General features: G+C 41.5%; 4 protein-coding genes across 6 annotated transcripts; 3 read left to right on the top strand and 1 right to left on the bottom strand.

Annotated features, from left to right (window-relative positions):
- Positions 1-777: 777 nt before the first annotated feature.
- On the top strand, positions 778-9,048 carry LOC135598947 (mitochondrial fission protein ELM1-like). Its single transcript, XM_065093471.1, has 10 exons — positions 778-1,178; positions 1,838-2,076; positions 3,472-3,568; positions 3,652-3,801; positions 3,934-4,060; positions 7,691-7,803; positions 7,885-7,948; positions 8,034-8,127; positions 8,216-8,324; positions 8,696-9,048. Exons 1-10 carry the CDS (start codon positions 999-1,001, stop codon positions 8,795-8,797), a joined length of 1,275 nt encoding a protein of 424 aa, XP_064949543.1. The 5' UTR covers positions 778-998; the 3' UTR covers positions 8,798-9,048.
- A 1,354-nt stretch (positions 9,049-10,402) lies between these two features.
- On the top strand, positions 10,403-13,612 carry LOC103976163 (rho GTPase-activating protein 1-like). Its single transcript, XM_009391368.3, has 5 exons — positions 10,403-11,061; positions 11,275-11,395; positions 11,476-11,595; positions 12,903-13,133; positions 13,218-13,612. The coding sequence occupies exons 1-5, from the start codon at positions 10,937-10,939 to the stop codon at positions 13,452-13,454; spliced, it is 834 nt and encodes a 277-aa protein (XP_009389643.2). The 5' UTR covers positions 10,403-10,936; the 3' UTR covers positions 13,455-13,612.
- Positions 13,613-14,492: 880 nt separating this feature from the next.
- Positions 14,493-18,725, top strand: LOC103976161 (two-component response regulator-like APRR3). 3 transcript variants are annotated; one of them, XM_009391365.3, is made up of 8 exons: positions 14,493-14,819; positions 14,896-15,057; positions 15,417-15,547; positions 15,658-15,768; positions 15,921-16,089; positions 16,180-16,627; positions 16,844-17,654; positions 18,407-18,725. In XM_009391365.3, exons 1-8 carry the CDS (start codon positions 14,591-14,593, stop codon positions 18,515-18,517), a joined length of 2,172 nt encoding a protein of 723 aa, XP_009389640.2. In that variant the 5' UTR covers positions 14,493-14,590; the 3' UTR covers positions 18,518-18,725. The 3 variants fall into 3 exon arrangements, with proteins under 3 accessions (XP_009389640.2, XP_009389641.2, XP_009389642.2); XM_009391366.3 differs by having other exon boundaries at positions 16,850-17,654; XM_009391367.3 differs by having other exon boundaries at positions 15,921-16,074.
- A 992-nt stretch (positions 18,726-19,717) lies between these two features.
- On the bottom strand, positions 19,718-21,603 carry LOC108952141 (uncharacterized). Its single transcript, XM_065093497.1, has 4 exons — positions 20,696-21,603; positions 20,454-20,624; positions 20,188-20,347; positions 19,718-19,944 (listed from the first exon to the last, which is right to left on the bottom strand). The coding sequence occupies exons 1-4, from the start codon at positions 20,942-20,944 to the stop codon at positions 19,826-19,828; spliced, it is 699 nt and encodes a 232-aa protein (XP_064949569.1). The 5' UTR covers positions 20,945-21,603; the 3' UTR covers positions 19,718-19,825.
- Between the last annotated feature and the right edge of the window lie 2,625 nt (positions 21,604-24,228).

Genomic DNA, 24,228 nt, shown 5'->3' on the forward strand with positions numbered 1-24,228 from the left:
TCAAATAATAAATAATAAAGGTGAGATTTCACGTATTAAATATCAATCGTCTCACGTATTTAATTTTACCTTTATCTATGATGGACTATTGTTGTTTTCAACTGTTAATCATCCCTATTTTTGATCAAGTCCCTCGACCTCGTTAAACTTAACGATGGAGTCAATGTCAAAAATTAAAACGAAGGGTGATGGTCAATAGAAACAAAATGATATTAAAAAAAATGACGTTGTACGAATTTTTTTTGAAGTTGGGGTATTATTAAAAAATTTCTCAAACTTAGATTTATATATATATATATATATATATATATATATATATATATATATATATATATAACTTTATGATATATGACACTTTCACAATCAAAATTATTTACTATATCTTCATGGTTAATCCTTACTTAACTACTCTATTAGTTGAGTTACCATAAAAATCATGGGTAAGAATTAAAACAGTATGATCCATGCAAATTATGAATCATGATCTCGTTGAGAAATATTATCACAAATTTGTGTAGGTATTTTTTAGAAAATAACTTATTTGATTGTCAATCCTAATATTTACATGAATAATGTTGATTTGATTAAATTTCATTTTATTTCTGCTTTGTTTTGTGTCCACAAAATCATTATATTTTACTCTAAATTTCAGAATTATTATTCTCGGACTTTGTCGGATCATTTCAAGCTGGACCAGTTATTGAACCCGCTTCGGTCCCTTATCGGATCAAATAATATTAGTTAAAAGCAGAGCCTGTTCTCAATCGGATCGGATATTGCAGGTAGCGCACAAACCATATTGCTTGATACACAAGGCCGAGAAGAATCGGAGAGAGCGCCGAACTCCCCATCTTCCCCCGTCGCAAGGGTTTTCCTCCGCCCCCAAATCCGTAGAACCCTTGCTCATCTCGGCAGCCGGCGGAGTTGGTCATCCCGTGGCATGTGCTCCAGTTGGTCCTTACTGGAGGAATTGGGCGATTAGGTTATTGACTTCCGCTATGAGGCCGATCAGGCTTCCGGAGCCGCCGAGTGGCTTGATGGGGATGCCTGAGATCTTCGAAGGCGGAGTTAATGTCATAAGACGGGCAGTGGTGATCGGTAACGGGTCCGCCGGGTCAGAGAATCAGAGTTTGGGCTTGGTTCGCGCGCTTGGGCTGTCGGACAAGTACTCGATACACGTACGATTTTAGTAACTTTTTTTTCTTTGTTTTTAGAGTTGATTTCATGACAAACTTGATGCGTTCTTTTTGTAATTTATGACAATCTTGTGGAAGCAACAGTTGCAATACTAATTACCTCGATCATATGATTTAAGTTCTGGATGTTCTTGTTTTGTGGGCGTGGAATTAAGAGGGGGACGCTTTGGTTGATTGTTGGATATGTCTGTGGTTCTCTGGTGACCGGCTGGTAACATAACTTCAAAGCACTTAGATTGAATTTTTTGCAGTAAAAATATATATTTCTTGTTCTCTTGATGCATAAAACTTTATACTTCTCCAGGAATTACTTGACACTTAAATATAAATGAGATCTAGTTGTTGGAATATCAAGATACGAAACATTAATCGTTTTGGGATCCTTTTTTTTGTCCCCAACTTGTGGAAACTGGTTCTTTTCCTTAATTTGTTGGGAGGAATCTCAAGTGTTGGATCAATGGGAAGATATTCGACTTGAATCTACGATAGTATGCAGATGCATATATGTTTCGGAAAACTCTAAATATGGTCGACAACTTTCTTGGAATTTACTTTTTATATCTTCCTTCTCATGTTTGGTCAGTGACCTTTCTTGTGATTTTTATGGCTGTTTGTCTCTTTTATTTTTGTCAAATCTATAGCGTGTTACAAGACCAAGAGGGGGCATAAATGAGTGGCTTCGGTGGCTGCCTGTCTCTGTCCATAAAGTATTGGATAATCTAATCAGACAGATATTTGGCAATTCAAGATTGGTTATGTCACTTCAAGGGAGGAAGTTAGTCCCTTTTCCTGTTCAGAATGGTGGACATGTTGGCTTATCATCCATTTTAGAAGCTGATGCCAGGAAGATTGCATCCATAGCTCGTGAAACTTTTGAAAAGTAAGGGCATGTTTACCTTTGATGCTATAAATCCACAAGATATGATGAACTTTCTAAGTTATTGTATGTATAATTATTTAGGGTGAAGGTTTCAAATATGTGATGACTTGTAAATTCTTGCATGTATTAACTAGAGCCATCATTCTTATTTCCCTTGCTTTAGATTATATCATAGAACATTGCTTTCATGATAGGTCTCTCTCTCTCTCTCTCTCTCTCTCTCTTTATATATATATATATATATATATATATATATATATAGTTCAGAGATAGTTTTAACTTCTAAATACCAAAGGCAGTAAGAGTTATATGTTCCAGTTGAAACAGCTCTTTCTTTTTTAACAAATCTTCTACGAATTGATGGTCAGTTTTAGGGTACTCTAATTTGCAAATTCTGCCTTCATTTTGTTGATTTCTTAATGTATATCATATGTTATACCATTTCCTTTTGTTAAGAGTTGTTGTAAATTGTGTAGTTAAAGTTGACTGAGAGAGCTTGGATATCAATGAGTATAAGATGGTTTTGTAAAACTAAAAGATGTGGAAAAGGCTCTGAACAGTTCATCGTTAGTCTGAATTTTTTTTTCGTAGTGGGTGGTATGGGAGACCAATCAGCGAACCTTAAGTTTGACTTAGTTTTTGTCGATTAGCATTTTGAATTTGGTTTTTATGCTGAGGACAAAATGAGAATGCAACTGACCATCATCTATCTTTTTAAGTGTGGCATATACTGTATATGGAGAACAATATTAATAATGATTGTCGGAAGCAATGATGCTTGATGCTGTTCCTTCAAATTTTTTTATGTTTGATGCCTTTTGGCCTTGTGACATTTTTTCTGACAGAATTTTAGTTGTTCTGGAAATTATAGCCTACTAGAAGTAGATACTATAAACTAATGGAGATGTCAAGATTCAGGACTGCTAATATATTCATCAAGTGATCTGAGTTTCTTATCCTCTTTACTTTTGTGAAATATGTGGCCATTAGTTTTGTAGCTTTAATTGTTCAAGAGTCTGGTATTGGATTAGTGTGCAAGAAAATATTGTAATGACTGACGGTTCCTTTTCCATCTTTCTTTTATCTGCAGTGCATCACGTTTTAATGCTAGAGTTTGGATTTTTAATTGATAGCATTGTTCCCTTTGCTGTCATATGTTTCTTACTGCAAATAGTTTATAGCTTGCTAGTAAGTAATTGAACTCTATTCACAAGGTTTCCAGTGGTGATTCTTGATTGCAGTACATGTAGTGTAGTAGCCTCTTGGCTTACATTTGATTGGTATTGAGCAGGCTGACTTAAAACTGCTGAAATATATATGATTATGGCCTTTTTCGTCGGACCTGATATAAGCTAAATTATGAATCATACAATTACAGCAATTTTTTTCTTTCAGGGAAGGACCACTCTTGATAGTTGCTTCTGGTCGTGACACAATATCAGTAGCCAGCTCAATAAAACGTTTAGCACCAGAAAGTGTTTTTGTCATTCAGGTCTGAACTTTTACATAGATTAAAAAAATATCAAGAGATCAGTCTATTGTATATTCTGATCCATGCCATCCTTGTTATTTCAGATACAGCATCCAAGGTCACGCCTTGACAGGTTTGATTTAGTGGTGACTCCTCGTCATGATTACTATGCTTTGACTGCCAATGGGCAGCAGGAGATCCCTCGTATTCTTAGATGGTGTATCACTCCAAAAGAACCACCTGGTAGGAATGTGGTATGTTTCTCTGTGGTTATGCGGGGCACCTTTATGCAAGATGGATTTAATACTTGAGCATATATTACACAAAAAAAAAAATCTCTATTTTTTTTCTTGCTTGCTTGGATATTTAGCATTTCATATTTTCAGGTCCTCAGTATAGGAGCACTACATCAGGCTGATTCTGCTGCTCTTCGAATTGCTGCAACTGCCTGGCATGATGAATTAGCCCCTCTTCCGAAGCCATTGCTCGTAGTTAATATTGGAGGGCCTACAAGTAATACCCATTTCATTTGCAGTAGTTTTTTGTTTCTTTTAGTTTGAAAGGTTATTAAGTTTTTTGACTATGCCTTATGCTTGTTTGAGATTCTTAGAGTAGCAACTTGTCAATGACAGGGATCAGATCACTTTCAAATTGCTGTCATAAAGCTTCCTAAAATCTGCATGAAACATCCAAGTATCATTTTCCTTCACGAGGAATAAAGATATCTTGAAGGAGCAATTAACTTGTTGTGTAGCATCTCCTTAACTTGCCTTTCTAGTTCAGCTTTTTGCATAATAGGGATATTAATATGGTCTAACATTCCCCTGATCTTTTCCCAGCTATATCTGGATCCTATGATGATGTTTTCTAGGTAGGGGAAAACTTTTTGACTCTTTAAATAGGTCAGCTAGCTGTTATTTTTGTCCTGCACCGGAAGTAGGCACTTGTGGTTATGATTAATAGGCTGAAACTACTACAAATATATATGAAAATTTTCAAGCATCTTAGGTACTCATGAGTTCTCAGTAGTGATTTCCACCAATTTATACTTGCCAAAAAACCTCTTAATGGAGGCGAAAAGGCAGCTTTTGTTCTACTGGACTGCAAAACTGCTACAGGCTGAATCTTTCCACTACTCATGAATTGCTCGGGACATCTCAAATGCTATGATGGGTTGTTTTAAGCAATAGGAGGGTGGTAGGAAAATGGGCCAGTCTGAAAAGATGTTTGGATACTAAGTTCAGTAATAGGCATCTCCCTTGGATGTAGTTGTATGGACTGTCTTTAAAGATCATCTTCAGGTTTGTGCAAGTCTCACTAAATGCTTTTCACAGTTTCCATAGTATGCATCTTTTGTGAAAGTACACAGCACACACTTTCCATGGCATTTAAGCTTGTCATCATTCCCACCATCATTCCAAAGGTTGTGATAAGTTTCATCATTAAGTCTCTGGGCATTGATGCTGGAAACTTTTCTCCAAAACTGAAACAAGGTGCTGTTTATATTAGTAATAGTAAAACACACATCTTACATTTAGGGGACACACCTAAGACATGCATAAGAATTTTGAGAGTTCCATTTGGTTGGGGGTTCCTCTTCCTCTTGATATTCTTCATCTTTCACATCAATGATGCGTTCATTGTTCCTTGTGTCATCTCGGTTCAGTACCATCAACTTGGTGTGTTACTTGCACCTATGCCCAAGGCCACTTCACATGGTCATAGATACTTGAAAGGTTTATTCTCTTAGCTAATCGTCAGCTGGCTCCGTACTGTTGAGGGATAGTGTAGGTCTTGAAGCTGCTATAGATGCTTGTAGGAAGTAGGTTGAGAAGTAAATGTAATTGAATCTGTAGTCCATGAGAAGGGCTTTGGTAGTGTTGATGGGTAGTGTTGCCCTGATATTGTGTAGTTGCCATTCTAGGCCCACTAACAATAGGCCTATGTTTTTTTGTAGACTGTTGATGGGTAGTGTTGATCCCTCTCTTCTGCCCCCTTGTGTTAAGAAAAGCTTCAAGTGGGACGGGTGCACTGGTGACTGGCACTTTAGTGCATAGATGAGACTTCAAACCACCTATAAATTACCATTCAAATATTCTTGAGGTTTTAAGCGTTGAAAATCTGGCTTGGTACTTCACCAAGGTGCCTTGGCTTCCAAAATCACATTGTTATTTTGATAACGCTTGTACAAAAGCCTTCTTTTGTAGGTGAAAAGATGTTAATGGCACTTCAGAATCATTTGAAGTTCCTACATGGTTGAAGAACTGCTTTTTTTTAAGACCCATCTTGAAGAATGACCACTACTAAACTTTGAAAGTTGAAGTGAGTTTGATGGTGTAGGATATAGCGTAGTTCTATCAGTTATTTAGCAGGGTAATAGCATTGAATTTGTGTAGGAATTGGCCGAGGGTTTTAGCGTTGTCGTTGGACACAATGACATCTTGTTGGCAGGTGTGGACAGAGAAGTCCACTGTCCATCATTTCCTCAGGGATTGTTTTGGGGATGATATTGCTGCATTTGCAGATTCAGAATTAGTTATTGAAGTACAGACCATAATTCCTCTGCTGGTATTTGAGGTCAAGCTCGGGCTCCTTGATTTCTTCCATTTTGTTGGTCCCTCCCTACTATTGTACTGGGGTGGAAAGGTCCAAGGATGCTGTCTTGTTGTTGTTGGTTGCATGGCAAGGTCAGCATTTGAGATGTTGGACATGACAATGCTAGAGTAGGCTTAACATATTCTTGTAGTTACAATGTCATGTGACTAGTGGAATAGTGATTTGTTGTCTTATTCCACAGTCAGGGTTGATGTGATAGGCTGCAAGGTTCTACGAATGTGGTTACTCTTCTTGTTGGATGACCATTCACATGATTGTGGCTAACATCTGGAATGTCTGGTCTTTTTCAAGATCTCGATAGTTTATACTTGATCGCAAGGACTTGGGCTCAAATTCCACCTTTGACATTTACCCATTTCAAAAAAAGACTTTTCATATATCTCCGTAAATAGGAAATTGACGACACCTTACTGGTTGCCTGCTGGCTTGGGCAAAGCTTTCATCTGTATGTTGTGGATCGAAACATGGTGTCATGATGATGTTTTTCTCCACTTTGTCAAGGCAATCACTTAAATAATTCTATGCTGCCACTAAATCATGTTGCTTTGCACCTTCATAAGCATGGTAGCAATCTCTTAATTTGAATTTTTCAAAAATGTATGAGCATCAATGGGGGAAATTCTGACATAGATGTAGGCCGACATAGATCATTTCTACTATCCTCTAATACTAAATTGTAGAGTCTGTTTCCTCTAAGAGAGTAGATAGACAGGCAATAAAGAGAAATAGGGAAGATATAAAGTAAAAATAAAAATAATATTGACACAATGATCCAAACCAATTCTACAATGCCTATTTTCATAAACTTACAGATTATTGTCCCCTTGATCCATACTTGACATCAAGAAAACTAAATATAAAATTGTAATATGCTGTGAGTTGAGAGAATAATAGGTTCAACTGATAAGGTTCCAGATCAATCATCTCCAAAAGTCCAACTTAACTGGTAGTTCTGAAACATGCAATAAAAAATTGTGATGTTCTTGATTTACGGCCCCTATCCTCTTCCACCTTTCTACTGCATTCATCACCTATTGATTCTCATCTGCCACTGAGCTCCCTTTCTCTAGCATGCCTTTGTGCAGTGCCAGATGGCAATCTTTCAACTCCTATTCCACAGGCATTCCTTAAGGTTCTGTTCACTAGACAGGAACAAGGTATATTTGAATTTTGAAATGCTATAATATGTTAATATGATTGTTTTCTGCTCTGTCTTACACTTAATTTTTTCAAACCAATGCCGTATCCAACCACAATATCCTACCAAACGGGTCCATTGTTGACTGTTACAGCTGGGGCACCCAGTACTAGACAGGCTTGCTTTGGTGACACTAGCATCATCTTTATTGTGGCTTCTTAGTAGCTTTGTGGCAAATGTTATATATAGATTTACAGCAGTTGAAATTATGCCTGATATGTTTGCTAGTGTTGCTTTTGCTTTTGTATGCTCCACACAAGACTTCTCTTGTTGTAAATCTTCTTTGGATTTTGGGATTTTGATGCATGTTAAATTTTAAATTGTTTCAGGGAACTGCAAATATGGTTCAGATCTTGCCACACAGTTGGTAGGTTCACTACAAAACGTGCTGGCAAGTTGTGGAAGTGTTAGAATTTCTTTCTCTAGGAGGACTCCTAAAAAGGTTTAGGATTGGATTATTTGTTCTTTCTTCTTCATTTGGCTTGCTCCCCTCTAGAATAAAATCACTAATTAATGTTGACAGGTTTCTGACATTATATTACAAGAGCTAAGTAAACATCCAAAGATATATATTTGGGATGGAGAAGGTAACTTTTGATATATATAATGAGAATCTTTGTACGCATCAAATATGAAGTTTGATTTTTGTATTATCTTCGTTGAAATATCAAGACCCAAATCCACACATGGGGCATCTGGCATGGGCTGACGCATTTGTCATTACTGCGGACTCGATTAGTATGCTCAGTGAGGCTTGCAGCACAGGGTATAAGTCAAAAGTTGCTTCTAATTCATTAAGAATGTGAATTTATAGATTAAGGAGCTGATCTTTACCTTTTTCATGTGAATTGCAGGAAACCAGTTTATGTGATTGGAAGTGAGTGTTGTAAGTGGAAATTCTCAGTGTTTCACAAGACTCTTCGTGAGCGAGGTGTGATTCGACCATTTACAGGATTAGAGGATGTAAGCCCATCTCTGTTTCTTATGATTTAGGGTTTTTTTTTTGGTTCTTCTAGAAGTTTATGTCCATGGTTGATTCGAAGCTCAGTTCTAGAGGAATGCAACATTACTTGATTGGGCTTTTGAAGCCTTTGTTTGAGTTAAGTTGCTTATTAATATGATGTTAATGATAATTTTTTGAGAGATTCACTTATTCACGTAGAGTGAATCCTCTTAACTATTGTCATTACCATTGTCATCATCAGATCTGATACAACATGAAGTCGAAAAAACCATTACCTATAACCTTTTTTCTTTTAACTACATTGTGTTTTTTTCGTTATCTACGCTTCATGTTCTGCAATTAAATCATCAAACATTCTTTGGATTTTCAGATCTCAGATAGCTGGAGCTATCCTCCCCTTAATGATGCTGCCGAAGCTGCTGCTCGGGTTCGTGAATTCCTTGCCGAACGAGGATTGACACTAGGCCGCTAGCTGGTCATATATGAACTGAGTTCACTGATGAGGGATCGTCCATGGTCACAATTGGGACCCACATCCAGTTTATATATTGTTTTTGAGTTTTTCTGTGATTTATAGAATAAAATGATTACGACCCCCGGCTTATGAGGATGTGAATATGGTTTATACCAAGTATATTTTGCTAGTGATCAAATCACCGATGTTGAGTTTGCACAGATAAAGAATTCATTTTCTGTGATTATAATTATATGGATGGACCTGCATACGTGATGGGAAGCAAGAAGATTTTGCGTTGGTTTTATTATTGCAGACAGTTTCTTTTGTTACATCAATGTCCATATCATCTTTCCTCCCTTTAAATTGCAAAGACCTCAATGATGTCCAAATTGTGATGGGAACAAAGCTTATGATTGAGATTGAGCCCACTATCGAGATCAAACAATAGTCAACCTCGGCCATTTGAATCGATAATTTGGTAGCTTAAAAAGTTATTCTTGGGGAATTGGGGGAACCAATCATGAGCTTTATTTGCCAGATTTAGATTACGAGGCTGTTTGTGATCATCATCTTCTTGTTCCTCTTCGACTGTTCTCTTGTACTCACCCACCACCATCCTCCTCACTCTCGCAACTGCACTTCCAAAACACTGATTCAGGCATATTCCTTTGCACTTGTTTTTGAGCTTATAATCCACACATATAAAATTGAAACTAATAGGTATATTCACTTATCCTTTAATAACAACATGTAAGTATAATAAAATTTAACATGCACTTCAATTGAAAGTATCGCAACCATAGTCTTCAGTAAACTTGTTCGAACACTGATAGTAAACTTGTTCGAACACTGATGCAAGTAACTATCAAAACCAAAAAGTCAAGCTCGGCTTCTTCCTTCATCGCCAACTGATGAGGGTAATAATGGCGATAAGACTCGGGTTGATGTCAGCTGCCCCAGATTGATGCCTCGCGCCCCTGTTAACCTGACAGCACTTGATCAACATGGATCGGAACGCTAATCGAGGCACATTAACATCCTGCTCAGGCTCGATCTTTCACGCCACGCCAACGTCGATGTCAGACGTAACCAGGAGTACGATCCTGCTTCCTGCAAGCGGGCACATCAGGCAACGGTAACCTTCACTATAAAAACCCTCGCACTCCGAGAAAATGAGGGGAGGGAGGAGAGAGAGAAAAAGACAACCAACAAACCCTCTGCGAATATTCGCTAACTTAATCGTCGGAGGGGTCGGGCCGAGCTCTCCTGACCCGACCTGTGTGCAAGTGCGTAGACGGAGGTCTCCTGGAGTCGTCCCAAAAAGATCTCCCGTCATTCGGATCCGAATCAAGCCGCGTCGATCCCGAGGCCAGGCTCAAAGTTGTTTGCACCAACGCCAACAAAACCAACGGCATCAACAGACTTGCTTACTTTTATCCTTGATCCTAAAATAACACAATTACAACCACACCTACACAGAAAGGCAGCTCTATACTATTATAACGTCTCATCCAAAGTCAACTCCTTCAAGCTGCTTCCTCCTGGCCACGCTCGACGAATCCCCAACATAGCTCTCTCTCTATCTCATATATACTTGCACATTGTCTTGACGCGGTTTAAAACGTGGGTTTGAAGTATAAATCCCCTCCTTCGATTCTTTCATCTTCTCCAAAAGCCTCCAACACAAAGCCAGCAAGCCGAGAAAGGCACAGAAAAGTGTAAACTACTACAGAGTTGTGATACCCACGTCCCACTGCCACCATCTCAAACGCTTCCTTCGATGCAACTCCAGCCAATACTACTCCTCCAGCCCCCGAATCTGCATCTCACTCCTGGGGCGGGAAAGAGGAGGAGTTCCCCCATGTTCTAACAATCCAATCTTTATTCAGCCAATGTCCGATCCAGCTCCTAAACCCTTTTTGTAATCCCCTTTTTGGCCCATTCCAATCTCCACCAGGTCTCCTCCCATTATACCTGTCGATGACCCAAGTCCTTCCCCTTCCTTCTGATCTCCCTCCATCTGGCGCTGTAACGGCGGCACAATAGAGAGGCGGAGGAGGAGGAGGAGGAGGAGGAGGAGGAGCTAGTCGCTGGCATTGCTCCGGAAGGCACAGCAAGACGGAGGAGGGGAGCAGCGACGAGGGTCTCCACGCGATGGAGATCGGGTGGCCCACCGACGTGCGGCACGTCACCCACGTCACCTTCGACCGGTTTCACGGATTCCTCGGCCTCCCCGTCGAGCTCGAGCCGGAGGTTCCCCGCAGAGCTCCCAGCGCCAGGTCTTCCCACTTCTTCTCTTCCTCCTTATCTGAGACATCGCTACTTATATGCTGCTAAATGCGAGCTTGTAGATGCTTCTTCCATGGCATTAACTACGAATAACGCTAATTCTTCCTTAAAGCACATGAATTTAAGAAGAACAAGGATGTACTCATACGTTTTTGCCCCTTCTTTCAAAGATTCTACCTTCTCATCTGCCAATCATTGCACAGTGCAAACGTGTTCGGCGTTTCTACTAAATCGATGCAGTGTTCCTATGACTCGAGAGGGAACAGTGTTCCCACCATTCTCCTGCTGATGCAGAGACGACTGTATGAGCTCGGGGGTCTTCGGGTACTTCTTCTTCTGGCAACGATGTGAACTTTGTGATGCTTCTTGGTGTCTGAACTCTCATCCTTGTCGTGTTGGAACAGACAGAAGGTGTTTTCAGGATCACTGCGGAGAATAGCCAAGAAGAGTATGTGAGAGAGCAGCTAAACAGTGGAATTTTGCCTGAGAAGATCGATGTGCATTGCCTTGCAGGTTTGATCAAGGTGAAAACTGGAATCTCTTTCTTCTTTCTTGCCATCAATGACAAAAAAGAATGAGAAAAAGATGTTCTAGTGAAATATTTAGCCACTAGTTTACTTGTAACTTTAGCAATTTATTCTTAATTATATATATAATTTAAATTTAGTGCTTGAAGTTGTTCTTCTTTTTTTGTTGCTTGTGTTGAATTGGTCCTTGAATTATAACTTTACTGCAATCAAGTCCTTCCATCAGCCATTGTTATTTGCACTTAATGGAAAGATATATTTTAATCACAATTAACTCTTGTTTTTGCTTCCTTAGCTTTGATTTTATAGAATTCTAGTCTTTAGATTGGTCTGAAAAATATACAAGATTGTTTGAGAAGCACCCAAAGTTGATGGATCATGTAGATAATTTAACCTCTAAACTGTTTTACTCTGTCTTGTTCATAGAAAAATGTAGGTGAAATTGACTACTACTTATCTATTTTAACAACTAAATGTCATACATATTAAAATAATGTCATATATATATAGATATAATTTTAATTATAAATACACCTGCCACACAAATAATATACAGCATGTTATACATAATTTATTTGTTACTGCTAATATACAGTATTGGTGACCTTGTCGAGCATGAAAACCCCTCCTGAAATGGTTGGTGATACCTGATGGTGTAGCTGCCAAGATGGGATCGAGCCCCATCACTTCTCCTACAATAGAATCTATGTCGGGTTTGCCTCCCTAAAAGGTCCATCCGATGTCCAAATTAGTAAATCTTGACATGGATTAGGAGTAGAGGGGAGAACAAATCTAATATGATGCATTGTGTCGGTGTGCTTTGTTTATAGTCGACGCTACCTAAATGCTTACGATTAGGAAAACTAGTCTTCGTATCTAAAAACATTCAGAAAATATTTTTGGTTCAATTCTTATTGATGTGATGGATTTGCCCCGTTATATCTTATTCATTTTTGCCCGGTTCGCAGCCATGTATCAAGCTCTGACCTAAGACGAATATTTTCTTTATTGACATGATAACTAGAATAAAATCTTTATTTAAAGCAAGACTAACTTTACATGGGATCATATGGTCGATTCTAAATAGTTATTTTATTTCATATTTTTATAAATACTTTAGATATTTGCTATATATTTCATACTTGCCGATCTTGTGAGTTCAATATATCGAGAATTCCAACCTTCTTAATGGTGTTTTGTGGCTACTAGTTTTCATTGATTTGTATCCAGTCACTAATGCTCCCTCAAGAAGACATTGTACTGCACATGATGATGTCTAATTCTCCATTCCGATGCTGATGCAGGCATGGTTTAGAGAACTTCCTACAGGGGTGTTGGACTCTCTTCCACCCGAGCAGGTGATGCAGTGCCGCACAGAGGAAGACTGCGCGAAGCTTGCAGGGCTCCTTCCACCAACCGAGGCTGCTCTGCTGGATTGGGCCATCCATTTGATGGCTGATGTTGTCCAAGAAGAGCAGCAAAACAAGATGAATGCATACAATGTTGCTACAGTCTTTGCTCCAAACATGACTCAGGTAATCCATACCAAACCCAATGTCACACACCACTGCCTGTTTTACCAGTGATAGACTTCTAATGCACAGTTGAGCTATTGGCAGATGGCAGATCCCTTGACTGCACTTATGTATGCAGTGCAAGTGATGAACTTCCTCAGGATGCTGATCCTGAAAGCTTTGAAGGAGAGACAGCAATCCACCATTTCAGACAATGAGGCACTGAAGGAGCTTTCTGTTGCTGAAGAAGCTACTGCAGATGAGCCAGCTGCTACTGCTTCTCATGCAGCTCATGTTAATTCTGGTAGCAAGACTGGCAGATCCAGCAATCAAAACCATTGAGTTAAGGATCATTCAGACTTTGTGATGATAGAGTGAGTAGGTTGAGTGTGAATTTACTTTTGAGAAATTTGTCATTCTGATTAGTGCTTCTTCTTTTTGTCTTTCTGATTTCTAAGACTTGTCAATCTTCACTTGTTATTTTTATTCAAGTAAATCTATTAAACCATTTCTTTTTCTTGGACAAGAAAAAAATACAGGGGACAAAAAAATCCAAATGGCAAATGCCAGCTTCTCTCATGCAAGCTTTGGATTGTCCCACATCTTTCTATCCCCTGGAGAAGTGGGACCCAACACATCCATGGCACTCCCTTGGCTCCAATAAAACTAATGGTTGTCCTGCTATGATGCAAGCCCACAAAGATCTCATTGCAAGGGATGAGGCAGATATTAAAGGAGGGATTCTTTCACATATCTATCCTTTCAGGGTTTGGAATTATTATACTTATTCTTAATTATTTTATCACATCATACTTGTGTTAATATTCACCCAGAAAAATCATGTTAATCATTTCTAATGAATAAAATTTATATAAAATAACATTAGTAATATATATGCTAAAATTAAATTTAAAGCAACATTAAAAAAAAGAAGGATTTGAGAGGGGTATTGGTGTAATTTTAGCCACAGGAGAAGATAGTGTGGGATGAAAATATCTGAAGGTGAGAGGGGAGGAGAGAGCGGTGGCTATGGTTGGTGGCGAGCACTGCCAGCGAAGGAGTGGCTCCGACGCTGCCACGTAGGATCCTTTTAATGACCTATTTCGTGTTCCACCTTCCTGACGTGGCCGTCATTTCTCCCATTGACGATCCGCTGCACGACACCAGGGTGGAACGGGCTCTACCATCCAATCGTAGAAGGAGAGTTACATCGGCCGACGTTTCGCTGACATCAGCCTCGTCTATGGGGAGTTTTTGGTTGGTTCAGAATGATGTATGGTGTGTGTGGAATGCCGGATCCGCACTCGCCATGGCCACGAGATATTTCTCACGTCCGTTCGAGTCAGCTTGGCCACGGATTTCCTCCGTTCTCTCCCCCCAGCCCAAATATTACATCGCCTCCTCTTCCTTCCTTCCTTCCTCCTCCTCCTCCTCCTCCTTCTTCTTCTTCTTCTTCTTCTTCTTCTCCCTTCGGCACGATGGAGGCCGGCGCAAGGGGGGACGAAGGGGAGATGACGGGGGTCGCGCCGGGAGACGGCGGAGGACCGGAGAGGGGGAGCACTGCAGCCGCCGGCCCCAGTTCCGAGCGGCAGGTGATCCGGTGGGAGCGGTTCCTGCCCCGGAGATCCCTTCGGGTCCTCCTCGTCGAGCACGACGACTCCACCCGGCACATCGTCGCCGCCCTGCTCCGCAAATGCAGCTACCACGGTATTTCCCCTCTCCTCCCCCCCGATCGGTTGGCTTCGTCGCTTTGTTGGTTGAAATTGGCGGTTGTTGGGTGCAGTTGCGGCCGTCGCGGATGGGCTCAAGGCGTGGGCGGTCTTGAAGTTGAAGTGCTACAAGTTCGATCTTGTGCTCACCGAGGTGGAGATGCCTTCGCTGTCCGGGATTGGGCTCCTCTCCAAGATTATGGCTGCCGAGGAGTGCAAGAACATTCCAGTGATCAGTAAGTCGCCAAACAAACCATGTGTATTTTTGGATTGAATCACCCCAAACTGAAAGTTCCTTGAAAGTTCGCATCAAGCTATGATCTTTTTGTTTATTGCGTCAGCTATTTATCTTTATATGACTTGCTTTGTAGTCATCACTGTATGCCTTACTATATAGTAAAGTTGCCTGATTTGAGAATTGAAAATATTGGTATCGAAGTCAATCGAATCTCAATGTCACCATAGCATGGCTTGGTGGATATTTTTTCCTTAACCTTGTAACTTAGGAGACTCTGAAGCTTAGAGGAGAACTAGTTCTTGTCATGTATATGTTGTCTTCATCTTGACATCACTAGAATGGTGCTTTCTGTTACAGTGATGTCTTCTCAAGATTCCATTGGTGTAGTGCTCAAATGCATGCTAAAGGGTGCTGTAGATTTTCTGGTGAAACCAGTGAGGAAGAATGAGCTACGGAACTTATGGCAGCATGTTTGGAGGAGACATTGTGTAGGTTCATCATACTTTCTTATGATATCAAATGAGTCATAGACTCTGCCAATCGATTTATTTTTGTGAATCATCTGATGACAAATTGCCTAACTATACTCTTGATGTAGTCAAATAATGCTACAAATGCCTCCGACAATAATGCTGCTAGCAATCATGTGAGTGTCAATGCTGGTGATGGATCCAAGACTGGGGAAAACAGTGATGAGGATGATGCTCAGGTATGTGACTTGAAAATTTGATGTTCAATTAACTGATTAAGTGGATAGTGTCTATTAGGAATGGTTGATTGTTCTTGTGAAGTACATTTAAAAAAAATTTGAGTTGTTTAATTTCTTTGGTGTCTCACAATAGTTAATTGATGTTTTATCAGAGTTCTGGCAGTAAGCCAGAGGCTCAGAGCAAAAGTGTGCAAAAGCATATAGAAATTCTTCAATCTGTGGAGGAGAACAGGGAATCTGAACCAAAAGCAGAGCAGCTCAATGATGGTACAATAATAGTGGCAAATCAATTGAAGAACTATAAAGGTCATGAAGCCAGAGGTTGTCAACCATTATTTATTCAACATGTCCTTTTGGGATGATGAGCTTAATAATAATTTCTTATGCTGATTAGGTTTCACATTTTTGCAGATAAGACTTCTGGACCTACAGTCCAAGTAAATCATTCAGTTCAAAGTACTATCTTAGCTGAGCAAAGGGAGGATAAGAATTTTTGGTGTAATAGATCCATATGTAAGGAGCAAAAACAGGAGTGTGTGAGGTTGCAAAAGGATGAGGACTTTGATCCTAAACCATATCATCAGCCTGATGCTACAAATGAATCTTTCCAGAACATGATAGAGTTTATTGAGCCAACAACTAGCAGAAGATGTGTTCCTGCATCTATGGAAAGGGCTGCTTCTATGGAAGATATACCATGTGAAGCTTCAACATGCTCTCATGGAAAATGTATATCTGACTTTGGTTCTTCCCAGCTACTTGAACTTTCCTTGAGAAGACCACAACTTGATGGCTGTGTGAATCTGGAGTTCAAAGAAAAGCATGTACTGAACCATTCTAATGCCTCTGCTTTTTCAAGGTAATCTTCTCAAGAAAACCTCCAGCTTACTTTTAGTTGTAGAGTTCCATTGCTCTTGGTTTTGTTAGTGTTTGCAAATCATAATCTCTCCTTCGTTCTTGATAATGCCATTAAAAAGTTTTACACAGCTGAAATTTCATCTGAATTAATATAATATTTCGTTGTTATCTGCAACGAAGTTTATTAGGACAAGGTTCTGAGTAATATGCCTTGTAGGTACAGTGATAAGAAGATGCAGCATTCTTCTCAAACGCCAGTTTTAACTTCTTTATGCATTGGCACCAAGGAATCTGTTGAAGAAACCCAGCAACGTGCCAACCTATACAATAGCTCTTTTAGTGAAACATGTCATGCCCTATCTTCTAAAGAAATGCTGACATCTGATCGGAGTAAAGCAATTGAAGCTGCCATTTATTTTCAAATTTCTTCTGATAGCAACAAGGAGGATGGTGGCATTTTATCTTCTCATCCGATACATGATGATGCTTCACACCCTCAATATAACTTTTTGTCATTGCCAGTACCTGTTGGAGCAATTCCTTACCAGAGGTTGTCAACCAGATTTGGTGCTACTGTGCAACCACTGTTCTTACATCCAAACAATTCAACTTCCTCAGAGAAAAGAATGGTTCAGGATAGTTCTGTACAATATATTCACCACGAAAGTCAGATTATGAATAATACTCAGCAACTTGAATATCACGGCCATGAAGATTATCATCAATTCAGCTACTCTAGACATCATGCTGAGACAGAATTAGGGGGTCCAGGAGATTCCTCATGCATTCCCTCCGAACAAGCCATTCAAAGTGCCAGCTCTAGCCTAGATATTTACAACGATTGTGGAACAAATGATTGCGACAAAACAACAGAAGCTCCTGCAAGCACCTTTAATGCTATAGAAAGTGGAAATGAGAGTGGTGTCCAGAACTCTGGCAGGAAAGGTTTGGATTGTCATCTTTCTCCCCGAGAAGCTGCATTAATAAAATTCCGTTTAAAAAGAAAAGACCGATGCTTTGAGAAAAAGGTAATTGGTTTACTTTTTGCACTAGCTTTCATTGGTTACTCTGCACACTGGCATATGTTTCTAGCTTGGTTTTACATTGTTCAAACACTGTGGAATTTCAAAGAGAACCATGTTAGTGTTGCATAATCTTATCTAGCATGATAGACATTAATATAACTCATTCTTTATTTCAAAGAAAAAAAATATATCTTACTTAGACAAACATTAATAGTGGACATCATAGTTGTTCTTGATGGAAAATTAGGATTTGGAAGAGCCTAGAAATCTACCTTAGTTGCAATCTTAAGTTGCAAAATAATAATTAACAAATTATGTTGTCAACTTATGATAACAGAATGTGTCAATCATAGTACATTAAATCAACTTTCATCATCGTACTACTGCTCGGTACAAGTGATATATTGGTTATGTTTTTATCTCATGTATCGGTATACTCAGTATAATTCGGTACAACTCGATATGTATCGTATCGATAGTTAATTAATATCTCGGTAGATCGATAAGATGAATTATATTAAACCGACAGTTTTTTATTGTATTCTTTATTAAGCAGTAAAAGTTATTTATCAGCTTCTGTCAGTCTCTTTTGGAAAGCTACAGTTAATACATTGAGAGTGTGTTTGCAGACCAATTCCATTTTCAAATTTGCGTGCAAGTATATATTGTTCTCTTTAATCTAAACACTGGACACAATATACTTGTATTTGAGATATGTGGCACTTCTGTTTCTTACTGTAATTTTGTTTTGACAGGTTAGGTACCAAAGTAGGCAAAAGCTAGCAGAGCAGCGACCAAGAGTGAAAGGGCAATTTGTGCGTCAAAAAGTCATTGACTCGACAACTGCAGCAGAAGCAGAAGACTAACTTGAGCGACTGACAATAACTTTTTCTTGAGTTGTTATGTCCAGTAAAGTGAATTTGAGGTAGGTTTAAGTTAAATTTCTCCTTCTTATTGTACTCCCTTATCTGGCTGCACAGTTCTCAGCTACATTACTAGCCTGTAATCTCTGAAGAACTTTGATCAGAGAATGTTTTCACTGATCTTTACGATAAAAGATGAGAAAACCACCCAGTCATGGCCTCTGAATCGTCACTTGGGATTTCTGAAGTGAACATCGATTTGCACTGCTTCGCGGCAGCTGAATTCAAACTAGTTATATCATCTTGTTGCTCAATCTTATTTCTTCAGCTGCAATAAAGCTCACCTTTGATCCATGGTAACTGTTTCTAACCCAAAATTTTATGTCAGCCTGGTAAGCCTGAGCAAGCTATTTGGATCGTGGATTTCTCTCATCTCTTCTCAAATAACAGTGTTTAACAGTCAGCACATAGTTACCTCATCCACATAGCTACTCTTTTTATGCATCTCAATAAAATAAGATAATATTATTAATTCATATGTTCTCTGACTCAGCCATGTTCTTTAATTATAATTTAAGAGGGATGTGACCTTTTCATCATTTGCAGTGGCAAACTGATCTCCTTCAGATGTTTTCCGATAATTTTCCCAGTATAACTTTTCTGTGTTCGCCAGCATCCGATGCATTGTCCCTCGTCCCACAGAATAAAATAGCAGCAGGCCAAAGACGTGGCTCTATCGAAGCAGGCCACGGGAGACCGCGGTTTGACCAGATCGACAGGGATTTCCCAACACAGAGAGCTGATCACTGTGCACAAGACCACAAGCATTCAATGCCTTTCCTGCTCCTCCCCATGACACCCTCAATGAAACCCCCCAAAGCCCCACAAAGGAAGGGAAACACCCAGGCCTGCCCGCAGTGCTGCAGTCTGCCATCAATATCCGTGCGTCGAGAACCGTGCCCGGAGAAGACCAGCCCACATGATGAACCCACGGGTCATCTCCTATTGGTCGATAGAATGGGCCCCACAACAATCCTGGTTCTCGCAGCCAATAGGAGGTCAGGTACCTGTTTCGATACACACTTTATATATATTATATATGTACTTTATCCTAAAGCTAAACGAGGACACGCAACATGAGAGAGAGAGAGAGAGAGAGAGAGAGAGAGAGAGAGAGAGACAGACAGAGAGAAGAACGGAGCATCAGTAACATCGTCCTCGAACTTTTATTGTAGTTCCATCTGTTTCCAGTTCTACCACCACTGCAACAACGTCCTCCGGTGGAGGAAGGAGGTGGGAGGTTCCTTGGTCTCAGTAAGTCCATTCCTGGGGAAGGCGCATCTCGGAGGTCGGCTGAAATGGCCTCTCCAGCTTCCACATCGCCGTGCTTCTCGTTGGCTGCTGCTTCTGTTGCTCTCCTCCCGTCGCGTCTGCAGAAAAAAATGTCATTTTGATGAGACAGCAGCAATAGGAGATGCAATTGTGACCTTTAGACGCGGAAAAGTCTGTGAAAACAGCAGTCGATGTGTACTGCGTTCGTAGGGGTCAAGGGGTTGGGACAAACAAACACAAAGAGAACAGCTTCAGTTCATGAAGTACTTCACAGAACAATGGCTGAGCCGATATCGCGTACACATCGACATTAGAGGAAGTGCTTCGACATGCAAACTTACTGTGATGCTTCTTCCTCGCTTCGTTGTTGTTGATCACCCGCGGGAGGAACACACCGGTCCCTCCTCCGCTTTCTCTCCCTTGACCACCCGGTCGAACAGTGCCGAGCCGGCTCTGGATCGGCCGCAGTGGCCTCTGCGGAGCCCGACCAAATGCCTCCACCTGATCGTCCATGAAACCCAGAGCCCTTAAGCCACCGAGTTTTGCACGGCATCTCAAGGACAGACCGAACGAAGAAGAAGAAGGAGAGAAGAGAAGAGACGCAAACCGTTTCCGGTCCACATGCCTGCGCCTGAGCTGCCTGCGTCGGGCCAGGCCGGGTCACCCCCGGCCGGGAACAGGCTCCGAACCCCATGCCATAGACGGGGCGACCCAACCCGGTCCCCAACTCCCTTTCCTCCAGTTCGAACCGGGCCGCCGGTCCGACAGGCTTCAACCCCTGCAACTAAAACGGAAATGGGGTCATGCAGAGCTGACGAAGAGAACGGGGAGAGAGAGACGAGGTGAGACCTCGTAATGAGGCGGGAAAACGGGCGGCAGCTTAGCGGCGGGGAGGCGCTGGACGCGGTCGAGCGGGCTAAGTGCCGCGAGCTGGCTCGCGAGGCCCTCGACGTCGAAGGTGTGGTGGTATGCGCCGCGGACTCGGGCGGCGGCGGCGGCGGCGTTGGAATGGTGCAAGCGGCGGAGGCCGAGGTCGGCGATTATCTCCGACGGCAGCCACATCTCGCCGTCGTCCAGGTTCGGCGCAAACTCTGCCATAGGAGAAACCAGAAAGACAGAGAGAGAGAAAGAGACAAGAGAAGCAAGCAAGGGGAGAGAGCAGGGAGAGGCGGGGGCAACAGTTTGCGGCCATATAGAGCGGCGCGGCCGTGAACTGGTGTGGTAATTTAGGGCAACACCGTAAGGGTAAAACAGGAATTTAGGTATTTTTGTTGTCCATCATTTATTAGCTCTGTAATCGAGGTGGAAGCGAGGCGTGGCGGAGAATTGTCTTATTTTACGGTGACCCACGATTTAAACCCACTTGCACAATAATCCGACATGGCATACTGTCGTCCACTTCTACTTCGTAAAATAAACTGAGATGGACGCGTAAACGTATGTTTTCAGGGTGCGTGGAGGGAAAGGTCACGATAAACGTACCCGGCGGGGAAACGGACGTTACGATTTCGGAAGGATGAGGTGCAGTGGCGTGGCGCAGTGGACGCCGTGCCAAGCCACTGTTCATTTGACGCGTTTACAAGTGTAACACCCGTTGTGCGGCGGGTCCCATCGCCGGATTCGGGTGGGCGAAAGCGTGAAGAGAAGGGCGTGGTAGTGGTGTCGTATCACGTGATGCCTTCATGTGATAGAGTGGGTAAATGGTGGCGCTTGCAAGGAAGAAGGGAAAATTGATCCCCAACTATATATATATATGATATATTATTTATGATAGATCATAAAAAGATATATAAACATCAGAATATGTACACGGCATTGGTGAATTTTATATCTAATGAAAATTTGTCTTATCATACAATCAAACATATACATTGCGTTCATCTTATCCACTAAAGTCTCGTAGCTCTTCCTTCCTCTCTTCCCATATCAGAGGAGCGTTTGTCTTGTTCTAAGGATATGCCGTTTGATCGCTATTGGGACTCTCTTCCCCTATCTTACTGGCTTCGTTCTCCGCTCTACTATGCTGAATCCGTATCCAAGTGAGAGATTCCAGGATGCCCTGCGACTGCCGTTGCACCAACACGTATACCAAGTGTCCTGCTTATGGCGACAAGGATCCATATTCTGCGTCACGGAGGATGTAGATGCGTCGGTTGCGAGTAATGATGGATGGCTTCAGAGGAGAACCATGGCGGCGGCTATGTCGAACAAAGTCCAGATCTTGACGACCATCCGATCTGAGACGGAAAAGGGATAATGATGAATGATAAGCAGCAGCGGACTCCCGTCACTCTCTCATCGTCGTCGGGACTTAATCTTCTACTTTGATTCACGGACAGTTGCTGTATCAGTAGTACTCGCTGACTGTAGACTGACGCCGATACGTCATCGCTGCAACTAAACGTAACTCGTGCATCAAATCAAAATGATTGCCCATATCCATGAAACGATCGGCTCGCTGGGGGAGATGATTAGAATGGCCTCACGCCTACGTCAACGTAGATCGTGTTCTTAACTCGATCGAAGCTGTTTCCTCGGAGAACTCCCACAGGTTTCGTCCCAATATGGTAACGTCCAAGTTGACGAGAGCACGGTGCAGCAAAACGGGCTCTCTAACGATACGAGTATATGCTCTCTTTGTGTTGCTATGTGTAATTACTTGCAGCAATGATGAGGAGAGAGTACGAGAGCTGACGAATGGAAGAAGATTTGCAGCGGTGGCCGATGCCAATTATGGCGACGAGATCCGGTTGACGTCAGGAGGAGGGAGGCCATAAGTGGCGGACTGGAGAGGGTCGCGTCGGCAAGTGCCGGAGGAGGACGCCAGAAAGCTCGTTGCTTACGGCGCATGTCCGTTGCACATGATTCTGTCGCGCCGGCGGTAGGCAATTACTTGGATCTTTCGCAGTTGGATGTAATCATTCTCCCCACACACTCTTTTAGTCCCATCGCAGATCTCCTCGTCTTAATTAAAGGGGGCGAAACCAAACAAGGAACATCGTCATCATCTTCTTCTTCCTTTATGTCGAGCTATAAATACAGCAACATCCAGCTTTAGGAGATCGATCTGCAAAGGCCACCAGAAGAGAGGAGACCGATGGATCTGTTCCGGCTCGTATTATGGTGCTCTCTGCTGTTGTTGGCCTTCTGCTTGGGGGCTGAGGGACGTCGTTTAGGTTCTTCTTCTCGCCTCTTTCCTCCATCACCTTCTGTTGCATCTTTATAACCCTAAGAGTACGTTTTGTCCGTTCGCCATGCAGGTTGTCAAGGTGAGTCGGGCAGCTGCTTGAATCGGGAGACTGCTCCGCCCAAGGATGGAAGCAGCGAGGTCACTACTCCTCCCTCCGAAGACCATGGCTTCATTTCAACGATCATGCTATCTATCGACTGTTCCATTCGGTGATAGATGCTTCCTCTCCTTTGGCATTTACAGGTACATGGTGCGAAGCAGGAGGTGTTCGAGCAGAGAGACCGGCCACCACCGGAGGCAGGATTGGCGACAGCGGAAGTGGTGAGGCCGGAGCTGAGGTGGGCCCCCTCGGGACCGGACCCACTGCACCACAACGGCAGCCCGAAGAAGCCTCAGACGCCGTGAACGATATATATAGATGCATGGCACGCACGTAGAGACATGCACCTGACAGACAGCCACACACTGCGTCACAAACGACATGCACTCGTTACTACCGGTTTTGTTCTTTGTTTACTACGTTGGCAAATATGTTTCGTTTTTTGCTATTTAACTCTGTGTTTTTTTCTTTCTCTTCTTTTGGGTACGCGATCTCGTATCGTTGTCAGATAATATACATAGTATTTTCCATGGTGTATTGACGCTTTTGTGCTGACATGCGTTCTGTATGGTGTGTGTGTGTACATAAAGGGCAGGAAAAAGGCTTCGGCAAAGCCGTGAAACACTAGTTTTGGCAGCACATGAATTGTTGGTCTCGATCGAAACATAGGAGGTTCACAACGACATCATATTATCATGTTATGGTGATAACCTACTGAACTGTTCTTCATGCAGGCAAGCATCATTAGAACATTTGCATCTGTGCTCGATGAACATGTCAATAGTTATGTTATGAACTAATCTGGATAATTCATCTATTAATACATGTGTTAACTTATATAAAGCAGTTTAATTGCTATCACATCAGAATGTAGAATCGGTTCCCCTTTGTGTTCTTAAGTGTCACGAATTGATTCGGGATTAGGATGAGATTGAGAAGTATATATAAATGATGACACGTGTTCTCTCTACCTCGTCCTGCATTCGATCACTATATAAAAAAAAAAGAATCCTTAATAAATTTACAATAAATTTGTATCAATATCAATAGGAAGAAAACTAAAAATTCTTAAAGAGTAATAGATTCTTTTAT

The sequence above is a fragment of the Musa acuminata genome, chromosome BXJ1-2, assembly GCF_036884655.1.
Source record: "Musa acuminata AAA Group cultivar baxijiao chromosome BXJ1-2, Cavendish_Baxijiao_AAA, whole genome shotgun sequence".
NCBI classification, from domain to species: domain Eukaryota; kingdom Viridiplantae; phylum Streptophyta; class Magnoliopsida; order Zingiberales; family Musaceae; genus Musa; species Musa acuminata.